Source organism: Topomyia yanbarensis, chromosome 3 (assembly GCF_030247195.1).
Source record: "Topomyia yanbarensis strain Yona2022 chromosome 3, ASM3024719v1, whole genome shotgun sequence".
NCBI lineage: Eukaryota > Metazoa > Arthropoda > Insecta > Diptera > Culicidae > Topomyia > Topomyia yanbarensis.
Genome location: NC_080672.1, coordinates 325,250,313 through 325,268,303, shown reverse-complemented (window position 1 = coordinate 325,268,303; position 17,991 = coordinate 325,250,313). Strand labels below are relative to the sequence as shown.

Here is a 17,991-nt window from a genome sequence, read left to right as displayed (position 1 = left end):
CAATTTTATTACACTCTGGCCGGCAATGTAAAGGGGGGGGGGGAGTAAGAATTATTTACAATCGATTTATTTTCTTAATTATTAAACGTAACTTTTTTGTAGGGTTCCTATGCACGAGTAAACCGCAGTTGAGTCACATTGGTAATGAATGAATTGTTCTTACAACAACAAAATAAAACGTTCTGACTGCATTGTTATCTGAATACCTTCAGATCCTTTTTTCTACCAATGATTTTTGTTTTTTTATTTGATACGCAGAATTGAGTTCAAAATTAAGTACATTGTAAATTTTTGTAGAAACAGTTACTCAACGGTGGTTAAACAATTTGGGATTATTTCGCTTTCTGGTGATTCATAACTATCAAACGGAATGAATCCAGTTTTGGTATTGATAATTATTACCTTATGCTGATCAAAACCAAATTCGTCAAAGTCTCAATTAGTCCTAGAGGGTGATACGATCAAAAATTGGTCAACTTTAACTTGATTAATTTTTTGTTTTGTTTGTTGAAAACCAGTACACCCCTCATTTTAAAGATGACACTTACTCTTCAGTTCTAGATAAACATGTGAAAAGGCCTAAACTCAAATGAGAGTCTCTCTTTGTTTACTTTTTCTTCCGCCAATAACTCGGCCGCTTTTGCGGTTGCTTCTTAACTTTTAGCATAATAAGGTAGATGAAATTAGTGTCTTTCGATATGCACTGAAACACAGTTGAAAAGTTTTTTTTAATGATACCATAATAATCGAAAGAGAAAGTAAACGCAGAGAGGTCGTCATTTGGACTTATGCCCCTTTCACGCGTTTGTCTAGAGTTGTGAAAATGGCCTTGAAGCAAGAGGAGCAACGCGAAACAGGATTTGATTGTTCAATAATAAGTTGGACCGATTGACACACATTGTTGTTGGGCCAATTTTTGATCGTAACACCCTTCAAAATACCAAACCCCCAGGACACGTATACAGAGCGCTAAAAGCATCCTCCGATGTCTAGATTTTAAATCCAACATCCAAATCTAATTCGTAAAGAACAGCAAATATTCTACGCAACAAGTATTTGTAATACTCGATTTTACTTGATTTCGAGATCGAGTTCGAGATCATCATCCAATACTGTTCATAGGCTATGGGTTATATATGCATACGGTGACCATATCAGTCCAGTAAAAACCCAGCACAGTCAAACGTGGAGCTCCACCCAGCCCGTTAGCTCTCGCTCTGCCTGACAAAATTTTCCCCAGGTTTTCGGCACACACTTAAAAATATTTACATCTCGCAAGATGCATATACAAAGAGTTTGAATTTCCATTCAATTTACATGTAAAAATGCGCAATTCTCCATCTCAATTCAGTTCTACTGCAAAAGAGACACAATATTTTATTTCACATGTCAAAATATGTAAAATTCCATTATTAGCCATCAAAACACGTCGCAATATTGTTTACGTCAAATGTAATTTTCATTTTTTTCTAAGTGTGCAGTCATAAAGCGTCTAGCAGAGATTCGATCGCAGTTCTTGCTACACCATCCAGCTGTTGTTGGAGAGCCTGCAATTCTCAATTGAGCAGATTAGATGAAAAATTTTGAAATCGTCTGCGAAGGACTAGTGACGAGTCTTCAGCACAAATACACGTTATTGAAGTAAATTGAAGTAAAACTGAAACATCAACGGTATTAAAATGCTTTCCTGAGCTATTCATGACGAAATTCAAAGAAATAGAAATAAAGGTGAAAGGGTGCGGCGAATCTGCTCGCCAGACTTGGCAGAATTATGACAGCTCCAAATTTTTGTCCAAGCGGACTACATTCATATAATTCTACGCAGAGATTAGAAACAGCCATTATCCAGAGAAATGGGTAGGGCAATCAACATTTTCGCGGTATATCTGCCTAATGTCGAGTAACGGCGAATCAAATAGTGGAAGAATGTTAATGTACGTGTCTTACGAATAAACTGCAGTCCGCTTGGAAGAGTATCTGGCGCTGTCAGAGGTCCGACAGGCTGATTTGCATGGAGTCACCTTTCTTCTTTTCGCCATGAATAGCTCAGGGAAACTACTTAAGACCGTTGATATTTCTGCTTTACTTCAATGCTTCAATGACGTGTATTTGTGCTAAGAGCTTCTCACCAGTCCTCCGCAGACGATTTCAAAATATTTCATTTCTTCTGCTCAATTGAGAATTGTAGATTTCTCCAAAACAACTTGAAATATTCGCTGATTGTAGTGTAGCAAGAACCTCGATCACATTATTATGAAACACGTTGTTTCTCTTTGCAATTTCCATGTAAAAAAATAAAATTGAAAAGAGAAATAACGACCCACTGTTGAGAGATAAAAATAGATATTGGATGGTGCAAATTATGTATTGGAGTGTATTAGGCATTTTTGTCGTACTCTATTTAAAAATAAGCCTACGTTGCAAATATGGTTGCGGTCGAGACTGTAACTGCGACCTGGAAAAGAGTGAAAAAAGCGTATACTCAATAAAAAATAGGGTTATAGGATAAAAACCAGGCATCCCAGGACAATTATTTAAAAACCGGGATATGTTCTAGGAAACCAGGACGTATGGTATGGACGTCACAATAAACTACTTTGCAGAAGACGTTTTGCGTATGGCCGCAAACGTCAACGTGCAGAAGAAAGTTTTTCGCTAGGATGTCTCTGTCAAAAGATAGAACCGATCTCTGATAGCGAAAAAGACAAAGCCCATAGCGCTAGAGGCTTTGCTCGTCATGTGTCACTGTGCCCATGTGTGCAGATTTCAACCATCCTCCTGGCAACCTTATACCAACATATGGAGTTTGACAGCGCACTACATATATGTGGCGTTATAGCTACAGACACTTTATATAACAGACTTGCGGAAAGAAAAACAGTAAAACTAGCAACCATGAGTGTAAACTGGCATCACGGAAGTTCCCATAAGCTTTGCATCCCAGTGAGCAAATTTTCTGGCAGAGACCGCTCTGCTAGATTTCTGTAAGTCTTGCTTTAGCAGCCCTGTCAGAATTCTGCGCGTATCCTGTCGGGTTAGTTGAGCTAGGGCGAACTCGGTTTCGCACGCGTTTTCTGGCAAATTTTGACAGGAGCCGAGCTAAAACCTGGCATAACTCGGACAAAAACTGTGCAAAGATCCTGGCAATTCCTACCTGGTAGAATTTAGCACGAATCGAGCAAAACATCTGACATGATGTTTTGCTCGATTCGTGGCAGGAAGCATGCAGAGATCTTGGCCGTACATTTCTGGCTCGATTCTGGATAAAAGTGAGCAGCATCGGTTGGTTTAACCGCTTCTGTCAGAAACGGTTGTAGCATTTGTGCGAATTCGTTGCCAGAATTCTCGCAAAAATCGCGCAAAATGCTCGCAGAAACGCTGCCAGCATCAATTTCGCTTTACTCAACTTTTGCTAACTTTCTGCTTGCCACGCTGACCGGGATGGACTTCCTCTTATACTTCCCCTCTCAAAACCATCATGCTCGTTTGGCTGCGCTTTTTGGCAGTCCGTTTGGCTGCAATTTTTGACACTTCGCTAGTCTGTGTATAAAGTGTCTGTAATTATAGCTATAATTCTAGCACTATATTTTAGCATTCCAAAGGGCATTTTGCATCTTGCGGAATGATTAGATGGGCCCATATTATTGGCTCGAATCAAAACTCGTCGAAATGTCAATTGACGATAGGTTCATCCGGAGTGTTCATTTGTGTTTACATTTTGCTAGCGTTGCCAATTTTATTTTGTGTCCAGCATTCAATGTGGCTACGCCACATCGCTTTTGCGCGTGCTGTCCGACTTCGCTACCGCTCAGTCGGACTTAAACTAGAGATAGCCCCTATGTTTGAGTAAGCCGGGCAAACGAGTGGATCACAGGTTCGCTTGCTTCCGACGGCCACCTCGCCCGGCGGATCCTCAGCGGCTTTGCGCCGCTTCAGTTCCTAGGCCTCGGTTATGCGGCTAAGCCGCATCGAAATGGTACCCGGTGAAATGGTGTTTACTTTCGACAAGTTTTGATTCGAGCCAACAACATCCAGCCTGATTAGATAGCATACGATATGACACTTCGTGATCAAATTCAGTATTTAATGATTCTATCCAAATTCTCTTTGTTGTTTTGATTTTCATGGCAGTGATGCTGGCTGTACAGGAACGCCTTCTATGACATGAGGCTGATTTAAATATATTTTGGATTCAAAAATGGACTCAATTGTCAGCTGGTATTTCGTGATAGAAAACCCAAAACAAAATATCTCATGTCAATATTTTTCTTAATACTTATACAATGCTTTCGAGAAACAATATTTACTTGAGCTTCAACTTGTCACTAGATAAATAATTCTGCTCTTTTAATTACATTTTCATATGTTTAACATTAATTTTACGACCGAGTAAACTATTCTCGACACAATACGACACTATATTTGACTGTTCAAGGTCGAACTTTAAAAGATAATCGCTAAAATCGAATAGTACTTACACTCTAAAGATTTGAACAGACTTGTTTCTTTGAAATTGGCTCAGGTTTTGAACACTTACAATTATAGAAAAAAACAAACGAATTAATCGTACGAGAGTACAGCTAGATTTAAAATCTCATAGATTAACGACAGTAATGTGGTATCCGCTGGCATGTATTTATGGTAAGACACAGACTCCGGGGTTGGGTGCCCCCTTCCGTCCGGGAAGGAATGTGATGATACGAGCTGTATGACCTCAAACCTCGCAGATAAAGTACGTCTCGAAGCTGCAGGGCGTGTCGTTCCATTTCAATCCTTTCCCGTCCCGATTCCACAGCTCCAGGCAGTGTTCTTCCTCGCCGTTTTCGTAGCGGAAGTTGTTCGGCTCTCCGGCGTTCCAATTCGTGAAGGATAGCGGACGCCCGTTGGAGATCCAGAAGAAGCTACCTTCCTCCGCCAGATCCGTACCGGACGTCCAGAAGTGCTCGGCCGCTAGACCTGGGAATATATGTAATTGATTTATAATCTTGCATTTTATATTTTTAATGGAAATTATTATTTGTTTTTATTAGATTATGTATTCATAAGTTGACAGCAATAATAATTTTTGAGAGGCCTTTCCTTGTCAAGTTGTGCTTCATAGTTTGGCTGCATAACCGCTAAGTTTCGTCAAACTTTTCAATTGCTCCAATTTTCGTTGAACCAAATTTAAATAAATTCCGTTTGATTTTCATAATTATTATTGAAATCCGTTTTTCATTCTCACCGTGCCGGTCATTCTTTCTCTGTCTGTTTTCCAGTGGACACGTGCATAAAAATCCTTGAAAAAGGAAAAAACAAAGCCTCACGTCCAAACAAGGAATATATTGAAATCTAGTTTAATTTTCAGAATTTTCATTTAAATCTCAGCAGTGGCTGCGTTTGAGATTTTGAACAACTTTCGTAAAAAAATTTGCAAATTTTTTTTGAATAGAATACTTTTAACGTTTCAATGCTGGGGTTCCGTTTCATAAATTTCAGCTGCGATATTTTCCCAGTTTTTAAATGCGAATAACTTCCGTTGTACAGAATGAAATCACAATATTTATGCACTATCTGATCGGAAATATGTGCACGTATTTTTGAACTCAATTTCGCAAAATATACGTAAAAAAGAGTAATTCTAAACCTGGGGTCCGTGGACCCTAGGGGCCGTGAAGTTATTACTGGGGGTGCTATAAATAAAGCAAAAACGAATTTTCAGAAAATCTTTCGAAAACAACAAGCAAAATGAAATATTTGCAAGCCTATTTCAGGCAGAGCCATCAAAAGGGAGCATCTAAGAATGCCATCAAATACGGAAAGGTTTTTATATGACTCTCGTGTGTTCATTTTGTATCCTCAGCGATGTTAAATCTACGGGAATCTCCGTAGATCTACGGATTAGAAGGTTTTATGCGGATCTATGGATTCGTAGATGAAATCTTCGGGAATTCTATTTTTTCTACGAAAATCTAGGGATTTATCATCGGGGTACTTTTAATGAAGATTGTCAACAATAATCGATAGTAATACTTTTTATTGGGTTGAGATCTACTACAACACAAGTGTTGCCATAACAAATCTGCATAAACGTCAAATTTGAGCGATAATACATATGGGCGTTAGAAAATAATATTACAATGTAAAAGTTGTTTTGTATGGATTTCTATGGAAGAATAATTTTTCTTAAACCGGTTTTTACACTAGAAATTCATCCTGGTCAATTTTTCTATGCCGAAGGACCTCAGTTCTAGTTTCACGTGATTCTTCAACAATGTAATAGAAATAAATGAGGCATGTAAAATATGCTCTGTACTTTCAACATCTATTTACGGGTCCTCACATATTTTTACATAATAACTTTCTTTACAAATAGTGATATATTGCGATTCATATTCGTAACACACCTTTCTTCGTGCTAAATTTGATCAAACAAGCCGCATCAAGGAATAATTTTGAACGGAGGTGGGGTGATTTCTTTTTTTGCCTTTCGCATATAAAAAGGTTATGCAATCACTCTGAAAATCGTTAACCTAATCCCGGCCCGGAGGGCCGAGTGTCATGTCCCATTCGACTCAATTCGTCGAGATCGGAAAAAGTATGTATGTGTGGGTGTCTATTGTGTGTGTGTCTATGTGTGTATGTATGTATGTGTCAAAAATGTCACACATTTTTTTTAGAGATGGCTGGACCTATTTCCCCAAAATATCCCTCAAATGAAAGGTACAACCTGCCCATCGACTGCAATTGAATTTTGTGTCAAATGGAATTCCGGTATCGGAGTTACGGGTTTAAGAGTTCGGCCACACAAAAATTTGCCATATAAACTATAGGAAAATTCAAAAAAAAAGATTTTTTTATTTTTGATGCACAATGTCTTTAAAATGCATGAAACGTCGAGATTGGTTGCAAAATTCACTTTTTCGGGTTTTGGCACATTTTTGCCTTTCTCATTAAGAAAGGTTATGCAATCACTCTGAAAATCATCAACCTAATCCAGATTAATGAGCAGAAGACTGGAAAATATATTTGATGCAATTTTAGAAACCAAGATGGCGGTTTCCGGTTACTACAAAACAGTGAAAACCATCATCAATATAATATAGGTATCATATGGAAGGAAGTTGTCAGTAGAAGTCAGAAAGTAAGGTTTGACGCCATTTTGAAAATCAAGGTGGTGGCTTCCGGTTTCCACAAAACAGTGCAAATCATCATCAATATGGCGACTTCCGGTTAACATAAAAACTATGAAACCCATAATAAGTATGAGTGTTATTGGTGGTGGTAGTACTATCACCTATCGTAGCAGGTACACCTTGCACAGGACTGAGCAGTCCTAATACGACAATGTGTTCAAGCATTACTCCCTGACCATACTCATCGTATTACTGGGCCAACAAGGAATTGGGTGGTCGGCAAGCAGCTTCGCTTACATGTACCGCGGAAGTGTTCGAGAATCTCCTTCCAATAACAAGATTATATAAGCGCACGGTGTCTCTGGTAAAAAGTGTAGGACTATTCCGCTTGACAACAATAAAATTTCATTCGGTTATTCGCGCATTTTTATGCCCATATGGAATGGGAACAGCTTTTGATATTTCGCTCGATCATAACTATATAGAAAATCGGTGTAAAACTGCACTCGAAGACAGTTAGGGGAAGATGGGGTAAAACGCACCCCCTAAGGAAATATGATCATAACTAAGCTATAGAACATCAATTGGGAGAATTTAATTAATGATATCGTGTAGCCAACATTTTCCTCTGTAATCAAAACCATAACGCTTTGCAAAATATTCAAAAACATGAAAATAATTCAATTTTTCAAAATCATTAAAAATCACCTTTTGAAAAATAAGCGGGGCAAAACGCACCTGTGCGGGGGCAAGATGCACCACAACAACGGGGCATAATGCTCGGCGAACAAGCAAGTAATTTTGTTTTCTAACGAGATTTCACAAAAGTGTGCCATTAAATAGCCTTAGGTTATGCAATTGGTATGTTTTCAGAACGATTTTTCTGTTTTCGATTCAAAACCAGCAAAATCAGAGAAAAGGGCATTTTGCCCCCGATAGAGCAGAGATATAAATTTAGCAAAAAATGAATTATTTGGTAGATTTTCCACATGTAGTGCGACAGAATAATGAACAACGGTATAAATAGAACTGCAATGCTCTAATATAATAGTAAAACAGTATTTCTAAGAGCGGAAAATCCTTGTTGCACGAGCAACAATAACTACATGAGCAGAGCACGTTTTTGTTTTTTGTTTATTTCTCGAGCTGCTATTGATGTACGGTTATCAAACTTTGACAGTGTATGTTTACTATGACGGACTTCCGACTGGTGTCCCGAGCAAATATTCATGGGTTCAAACACCACACAGCCCCTTGAAAAGACCTTAAATATGGTCCGTGACAAAATTCACAATCATCAAGATACCATAAAATGGTCTCAATAACCCATAAATACACCAACATATGGTATTTTATATGGGATCTACCGGACCATGGTGATGGTATTTTCATAGTTTGAACCCATTTCAAACACCCATGTCAAACCCCATGACCATGGGGGTATTATGGGCTTTTCGTTTGCTCGGGGTTACCGTTTTCTAGAAATTTTCAGCTGTTTTCGATATAATCAAGGGGTGCATTTTGCCTCGGGGGTGCGTTTTACCCCATCTTCTCCTACATGTCTGCTCAACAGCAAATATTTATTATGGCTTGCTGGTTATGAAATAGCTGCTAAAATAAACATGGCTGCGTTCATTTCTAAATAAAACTTATGTCGATGATAATTTTGACTGTTTTGTGGTAACGCTATCTTGCTTTTCAAAATGGCGTCAATCATCAATATTCGTTTCTGCTGCTTCCCATATAAATGATAGTTTTCACCAGACTTCCCATGGACCTCGACAAGTTTGCACTTGTGTACAAAACTTCGTGCACGCGTTCAATCTCAAACATACTTTGCCATTGTGTACAAGTTTGCCTCGAATATCGAACCCAAGCGAACGATGTGAAAACTTAGGTTTAAATTGCGTGTACGTATACTCGAAAGATACACACAAAACAAAACGAATCAACGCTAGTGACGGTGAATGAGAGAGAGAAAACTAGTGTCGGAAACCTGTACGAACACCGCTTACGTACATTGGGTTCGGTTGTGCATGCGAACACGTGTACGTGTTTTTGTACGCATTGGCATGTGCGAGTGTGCACACGAAATGAGGGTATAAGATAAGTACAGAACTAGAGCGAATATGGTGTTCGATGTTCATTTGGGAAGACTGGTTTTCATTGTTTTGTGGCAATCGGAAATCGCCATCATGGATTTCCAAAGGGGGACAATAATCAATTTCTGGCTTTTGTTGTCCATCCCCTTTACAATGACACCATTATTGATGGTTTCGTTACCGTTACTATTTCGTGGTAACCAAAAGCCGCTATCTTGGTTTTCAAAATGGCATCAAAATCAATTTCTGTCTTCTTATGACTCCTTTCACATAACACCCATATTGATGAGAGTTTTCACTGTTTTGTGGTAACCGGCAACTGCTTTCTTGATTTTTAAAATGGCATCAAGCATCAATTTCCGGCTTTTGCTGACCATCCCATTTCAACTGACACCCATATTGATGATAAATTGCTTTGTGGTAACCGAAAGTGGCTCTCTTGGTTTTGAAAATGGCACCAAGTGTCTCCATTTGATTATCTCGAAAACTCAATGTAGGCGTTAGATATTTTATACATAAAATGTGTATGCAAAATTTGAAATAAAATGGTTAAGTAGTTATTGAATGGCTGTTAACACTGCAAATCGTGTTTTCCAGAGTCGCTCTACAGAAAGCTTCGTCATCGAGTAGCTTGCCGATATTTTTGAATTGAAAGATTACAGAATGTTATTGAAATGATACATTATAATGTAGAAAAGTTTTGATCAATTTGCTTCACCCAAATTTCTAAAAAACTCACAAAAAAGTGATTTTTTTCACGCTGAAACCCTTACCATCCCCTTAAATTTATGAGACGTTTTTTAAAGACTCACCCGTCATCCACTGGGAAGCCGGATATACCCCACGGGAATTCGGCTTAGCTCCGAAGCCGGTCTACGGATTTAAACGCAACTAGGTGCACAGAAACTTGTACTGAATTCCTGATCTTTTTAAGCCGGTTTCATCTAAATCGGCCAAAATTTGACTAAATGAGAGCTAAATTATCATAAAATTTTCAGAAAAAATATTACCTGTTACTGAACAGGTTAAACACTAAGCTAACAAGATTGGAACCTGCTTTTTGAGAAAGCAAAAAAGGAAAGTGATCAGAATCAAATGTGTATCAATCCGCCACAAATGTGAGTTTAATCTGTTGAACTCAATTGAATTATTGATGGATTCTTTTGAGACAAATACCAAATTTAGAAACAAATTTGACCAGCAGATCAGTCAATAAAAAGTGATTTACCGTTGGAATTCCTTTAAGCATTATTCCAGTATCGGTGTTTAGCGTTATAATCATAATATAATTATAATGAATTTCGGCCGATTTCTTGTAAGTTTTTGTAAGTCTCCTTTCAAGAAATTAATTAGCTTGCCAGTGTATTGAAAAGGCAAATAAGCTGCAACAATAAATATCTTCAATACCCACCTTGGTGTCAGCAGGCAAAATTTGATGGTTCTGTATATAACCACTATTGCGATTCCACCGCCTGAACCTAATTTACGCGTTGTTCTTCAATTTAATATTTGGCTTTAAAAAGTGTCGATCACAACGGCGATATGCATATGATACTTTCAAAAAGTTAAAAAAATTGTATTCGTACGTTTTTGGTGAATGAGTATTCCAATTTAATAAATTTAAATGATTATTTCAAATCATTAACAAACTTTAGATTCAATACAATTTTGTTCGCAAATTTCCACCCAGTTTGAAAACCATCTAACGTCGAGGTAGAATTTAGCATTGTACTCATCAATTGAAACATTGATTGTTGCTAAAAGTTTTGAATTCTGCCTATATGTCGTCAATAATATTCACACTATACACGTAAGGAGAACAGAACGCTTGCCTTTCCAATATTTTCAAATTTTTATAAGTCAATCTGTCATGAAATCATTTGAATAAAATTTATATAACTTCTTCGTGAGATACAGAAGAAGAAAATTCAGGCCTATTAATTCATCCTCTGTAACTCGAAATTCTCCTCTTCGACCAATCTGCAAAGAGATTTTTACATGCGGAAGGCACTTTGAAAGCTCAGTTCGAAAGGCTCTGAAATCGGAGATCATCATTGTTAACGGCGGAGCAGATTGAGAGTTATTCTAATTGGCATTACGCAAAATGCTAGGAAAATTACAATTTTTTTCTGCTTCACATTCGGATAGAACATCGTATGAGTTGTCCCAACCAATTGGATTTTCGGGTGGAGAAGTTACCCATTTCCGTTTCTTTTTAATATTTGGCACACGGACTTTCTGGAAGTACACAAACATGTTGGATGAAATATATATTTATATACGCTGAATTATTCTTGAAAACGAGTGAATCTTGAAAAAAAAGATTGAGTATAAAATGTTAGTAGTCTATAGAAAGACTGCCGTTTTCTTGCAATCTGGTACGCCAGCTGAAAATACATGTCGACTTTGCGCGTTTATATTCCTCAGTTGAACGAATATATTTAAACTAAGACCGAAATAAACATTTTTATAATTTGGTCTTCAAGAAAGCATGGAATGGTAAAACAATAAACCAAAAAGTTATAAAAATTTTAGTTAGCCGATTTTAATGTTCACTTTATCAGAACCATATTGCATACTCAGTTCGAATCATCCTGCACAGCGCTTTGTCTCTGTATAAAAATAAATCGTATAACTTGAATTACACATTTTGTTAGCCTCTGTAAAAGGTGGTAAAGGATCACATCGACAACTCTAAAATGAGTATATTTTATTGCACCAAACCGATCTAGTTCTGAAGTATACAACGTAATATAAAGTAATCCGTTGGAGAAAACAAGAAGCTGTTAATCCATTATACATGCAGATACTAAAACAATATTACGCAACAACTATTTGCAGTCATTGACGATTAGCAAATTGCAAATGTCCACAAATTACTGTCGAGCTATAAATATTTGCCCATTACATTCTTCTAGCAGGTACACGTGCCGTGCCGTGCCATTGCTATTTAGTACATTACCATAATCCTTCACGTATTTCTCCAGGCGATCGTTCTCCTCCTGGGACTGTATGCTGGCGAGCTGCATTCCATGGTATCGGCAGTACTGCAGCGCCTTGAACCAGTTAGCCTAGGTAGGGTGAAGAAGAAATAAATCAATCAATTTGCTCCCTCAAATGGAACCGCATTAAATCCTTTCACCGGTAAAAAATATTACACCGTGCGGAGATGATTTCCCGTTCAATTTTGGAATCAAAGCTTACCTTGAAGAAAATGCTGAGATAATACCGCTTCTCGCCAAGTTTTAGCAGTGGCATCGTCCATCTCATGGGAACGCTGGAATCTTCGACACAGTTGGGACAATCTAAAATGAAGAGAAAAAAAATGAAAAATTAAGGAACAGGATTATTGCAAGATGCATTACATTTGGTTACACAACCCGATTAAACGAGGTTATGCCGAAGAAAGACGTATCAACCTGCCATCTCCAAAGGCGAAGGTTTGAATTGAACTGCCAACGAATGCCACCCCAGACAAAGTCGTACAATAGCAAAGATTCGATAATTTTTTATTCATTTGTAACAATAGGTACATCAGTTTCAGCATATGCTGGGCGAGATTGGCTCACCGAATGATCGATTGTATTCAAATTTATCACTGGCTCGAGCTGAAAGATTGTTGTTGAACCATTGATATTTGTCCGATTCATGACTCGCGAAGGTGTTGATCGTTTAAGTGAAAGATCAATTTGCCAATCAATTCGACCCCGCAATTTGGTTTTGAAGTAGCACGTTCACGTTTAACCCTAAATCTTCACGTTGTGCACCAGACAAAGAAAAATTGTTATCTTCAGCCTTAGAAAATCAAGTGTCAATAAGAGTTCTTCTATGTCAAATGTTAGATAGTTATCGATCTTATGAATTGTCTCGGACAACTACGGCTAAACCGCGTTTTCAATGAAACCTCTTTTCAAGTTATAATGCGTTGAATAGGTAGGAATTCCGTCTCTCGGCATAGTCTTTTGATTATAAATACGTCGAAACCTGATCCGCAACGTTCAACTGGTAGGAAGGCTGTCACAGTTGATCGTGGACAGCTGATTGCCATTGAGCGCAATTCTATTAGTGGTCCTGGGCTAGCTGTTGAAGATGTTTTTTTTCAAGCTGAATGTAGGTAGAGACTCAAGGTAATCGATATAGAAAAGACACGATCTAATAATTGGACTTCAATGCCTAACAAAATTTAATATCTTCGAAAAAATATTTTAACTACGAATATTGAAACAAGAAACTAAAACTACCAAAACATACACGATTAATTGGTGGGAGATAAGGGTATCAGCGCGAGAAAAAATTTTTTTGTGAATTTTTTTAGAACTTAGCGTGAAGCGAATTGATCAAAATTTTTGTACATTATAATTTATCATTTCAATAGCATTCTGTAATTTTTCTATGCAAAAATATCCACAAACGACTCGGTGACGAAACTTTTTTATAGAACGTCTCTGGAAAAACCACAATTTGCGATGGTAACTGCCATTCAAAAACTACTTAAACGATATCTTTCAAACTTTGCATACTCTCATATTCTATGCAAAAAATACCTATCCCCTACGTTGAGTTGTCGAGATAACCTTTCAGTTAAGGTGGGTTTTACTCATAGAAGGCGGAATTTTTCATGAAAACAGCATTTTTGATTTCAAATGAATCAAAAACCTTCTTAATTTGAAATTTATCTCAAAAATTCAACGTAGAGGCTATTTTCACATAGAATGTGTAGGCAAAGTTTGAAAAAAATCGGTTAAGTAGTTTTTGAATGGCTCCACAAATCTTATTTTGCCAGAACCGTTCTACAAAAAACTTCGCCACCGAGTCGTTTGATGATATTTTTGCATAGAAAAATTACAGAATGTTATTGAAACGATACACTGTAATTTACAAAAGTTTCAATTAATTCGCTTCCCGCAAAGCTCTAAAATAAATTTGCAAAAAAGTTTTTTTTTACGCTGAAATCTTTATCGTTACTGTTCAATGTCCATTCGGCCTAATGTTCATTTGGCGTAATGTCCATTTGGTCTAATGTCCATTTGGTCTAATGTCCATCCGGCCTAATGTCCATTCGGCCTAATGTCCATTCGGCCTAATGTCCATTCGGCCTAATGTCCATTCGGGCTAATGTCCATTCGGGCTAATGTCCATTCGGGCTAATGTCCATTCGGGCTAATGTCCATTCGGGCTAATGTCCATTCGGGCTAATGTCCATTCGGGCTAATGTCCATTCGGGCTAATGTCCATTCGGGCTAATGTCCATTCGGGCTAATGTCCATTCGGGCTAATGTCCATTCGGGCTAATGTCCATTCGGGCTAATGTCCATTCGGGCTAATGTCCATTCGGGCTAATGTCCATTCGGGCTAATGTCCATTCGGGCTAATGTCCATTCGGGCTAATGTCCATTCGGGCTAATGTCCATTCGGGCTAATGTCCATTCGGGCTAATGTCCATTCGGGCTAATGTCCATTCGGGCTAATGTCCATTCGGGCTAATGTCCATTCGGGCTAATGTCCATTCGGGCTAATGTCCATTCGGGCTAATGTCCATTCGGGCTAATGTCCATTCGGGCTAATGTCCATTCGGGCTAATGTCCATTCGGGCTAATGTCCATTCGGGCTAATGTCCATTCGGGCTAATGTCCATTCGGGCTAATGTCCATTCGGGCTAATGTCCATTCGGGCTAATGTCCATTCGGGCTAATGTCCATTCGGGCTAATGTCCATTCGGGCTAATGTCCATTCGGGCTAATGTCCATTCGGGCTAATGTCCATTCGGGCTAATGTCCATTCGGGCTAATGTCCATTCGGGCTAATGTCCATTCGGGCTAATGTCCATTCGGGCTAATGTCCATTCGGGCTAATGTCCATTCGGGCTAATGTCCATTCGGGCTAATGTCCATTCGGGCTAATGTCCATTCGGGCTAATGTCCATTCGGGCTAATGTCCATTCGGGCTAATGTCCATTCGGGCTAATGTCCATTCGGGCTAATGTCCATTCGGGCTAATGTCCATTCGGGCTAATGTCCATTCGGGCTAATGTCCATTCGGGCTAATGTCCATTCGGGCTAATGTCCATTCGGGCTAATGTCCATTCGGGCTAATGTCCATTCGGGCTAATGTCCATTCGGGCTAATGTCCATTCGGGCTAATGTCCATTCGGGCTAATGTCCATTCGGGCTAATGTCCATTCGGGCTAATGTCCATTCGGGCTAATGTCCATTCGGGCTAATGTCCATTCGGGCTAATGTCCATTCGGGCTAATGTCCATTCGGGCTAATGTCCATTCGGCCTAATGTCCATTCGGCCTAATGCCCATTCGGCCTAATGCCCATTCGGCCTAATGCCCATTCGGCCTAATGCCCATTCGGCCTAATGCCCATTCGGCCTAATGCCCATTCGGCCTAATGCCCATTCGGCCTAATGCCCATTCGGCCTAATGTCCATTCGGCTTAATGTACATTCGGCCTAATTTCCATTCGGCGATTCCAAGCGAACTTCGTCTACCAAGTGTAGTGGAAACTTGTAATTTTAAACTCAATTTTCTCGAAATGTCGTTTTCCAAAAAATGATTTCCTTTGATCACAATTGCCGTAAAACCACTCAACCGACTTCCTTCATTTATTTTTAATTGATCGTAATTTATTTTTCTCGTACCTTAACGATTCCTTTTTTTGCGTAAATTTTTGTTTTGTAGATGAGAATTTTTTAAAACAATTGTTAGAGCTTAAAACAGCAATTTTTTTTAGGAAAAAACCTGTTTTAATACACCTAGGGGTGAAATTGTGCCTTTTTCTTTTGTTCAAACTACGATTCTGTGGCTAATTATGATTCAATATTTATTCAATACAATGGTGGAAATGTATATTACATATTCAGTACGATTTGCACATACATACAATGGATCGACAGCCACGATTTTGAGATACTGAGACATCGCTTGAAGCCAGCGGCGAATCAAGGAGGAAGATCCAAAAATTTTCAGCTTGTTAAGAAATTTTAAACTAGTTATAATTTTAAAGTAGAAACCCCTCACTGAATACTCCTACCTGCACCTAAATAAGTAAAAAAAACCTGCCGGGATTAGGTTGACGATTTTTAGAGTCATTGCATAACCTTTTTATATGAAAAAAGCACTTTCGGTCCAAAAAAGTCATCAAAAAAAATTTGTTTCGAGATTACATCAAATCTCAACGTTTCATGCATTTTAAAGTCATTTGGCATCCAAAATACAAATTCGATTTTCAAATTTTCCCTTACTTACCCTTTTGAGAATTTTTCATTTCAGTTTATATGGGAATTTGCTGTGTGGTTGCACTCTTCAACCTGTAATTACGGAACCAGAAGTCCAAATTACAAAAAATTCAATAGCTGACGATAGAAAGGTTGTACCTTTCATTTGAGACTAAGTTTGTGCAAATCGGTTCAGCCATCTCTGAGAAACAGAGGTGACATTTTTTTCCACATACACACACAGACATTTTCCGATCTCGACGAGCTGAGTCGAATGGTAAATGACTCCCGGCCTCTCGGGCCGGGATTAGGTTGACGATTTTTAGAGTGATTGCATAAACTTTCTATATGAGAAAGGCAAAAAAATCCGTTCATAAATTCGTGAAAAAGATCACGATTTCGTAAACTGAACCATTTACGAAAACCGTGACCAAGTCCCTGAAATTATAAATAACAAACCTCGTATTCAAGAGACTATCTTTGTTTCCAAAAATTAGTTCGCCCCAAATATATACTACATGGCGTTACATTCGAATGCTTGGTTGGGTTACTGTTGTTTAGTTTTTATTATGGTCCTTGTTCATAATTCGGGAATACACAGCCCGCAGTTAAACGATGTTCAGGATTGCAGGAGCTTATTCGCGATTTTTATGATTTGTCATCACGTTACCGTGTTATTTTATTCATGAGTTTACTATCGGTTTTTCTCTGTCAGAGAAGCGTGATTTATGTTCATGATAGCAGAATCTTTGTTGCAGTTTTGCAGTGATTTTTTGTGTCATTAGTGGAGTCATTTTTTTATTTTATTGATGTTTTAGAATCTTTGTCACGATTTTTGATATTTTAAACTCGAGTAATGTGATTTATATACATGATTTCATTATCTTAGTCACGATTTGCATAATTACTATTCATGTGATCGTTGTATTTTAGACAAGAGTAGAGAGATTTATGTTCATGATTTCAGGATCTTAGTCGCGATTTTTGATATATCGAGATCTGTTATATATGGTTATTATCGTTTTTTACTCAGGTTAACGTGACAATGTGAACAGGATCATAAAAGTATGACTGATTCGTGGTACCTTGTTCTGCGAACTATATCACGAAAACGATTTTTGGCTGTCTAATGGATTTTTTGTGCTTGGCGCAGTTATCTTTTTCTGTGCAGATATCACAGTGAACTTTATCAATAGTGCTCTAAGTCTCAATAGTTTTCTTATATCTACTGCTTTTCTAATATCTACGAAAATGATTCTGCGAATAATACTCCAGATTTTGTGAAATAATTCACGCGAACATGTTGCATGAAATTGAAAATGATTAGAAATATTTTCTAAATATCACAAGCCTGCAAGATAGATCGTAAGTCATGTACAAGGAATCATGAACTAGTTCACGAATCCATGAGTAATATTTCATGGTTTTGTGAACTACTTCGCAAACACGAGTGGTCAATCGTGACTATTGTACTAGAAATCATGAACCGGTTTACAAATACATGAGCAATATATGAGCATTAGTTCTCGAGCACGGATATTGGATCACGACTA

At 38.1% G+C, this 17,991-nt stretch overlaps 1 protein-coding gene across 1 annotated transcript in view; it reads right to left on the bottom strand.

Moving 5' to 3' along the window:
• Nucleotides 1–19: 19 nt before the first annotated feature.
• LOC131693578 (collectin-10) overlaps nucleotides 20–17,991 on the bottom strand; it is a 225,607-nt gene continuing 207,635 nt past the window's right edge. Inside the window, exons 5-7 of the mRNA XM_058981504.1 lie at nucleotides 12,422–12,522; nucleotides 12,180–12,288; nucleotides 20–4,956 (exon numbers count right to left, since the gene is read on the bottom strand). Of these exons, the coding sequence (XP_058837487.1) occupies nucleotides 4,715–4,956; nucleotides 12,180–12,288; nucleotides 12,422–12,522 (452 nt within the window). The 3' untranslated portion in view covers nucleotides 20–4,714. The remainder of the gene's footprint in view (nucleotides 4,957–12,179; nucleotides 12,289–12,421; nucleotides 12,523–17,991) is intronic.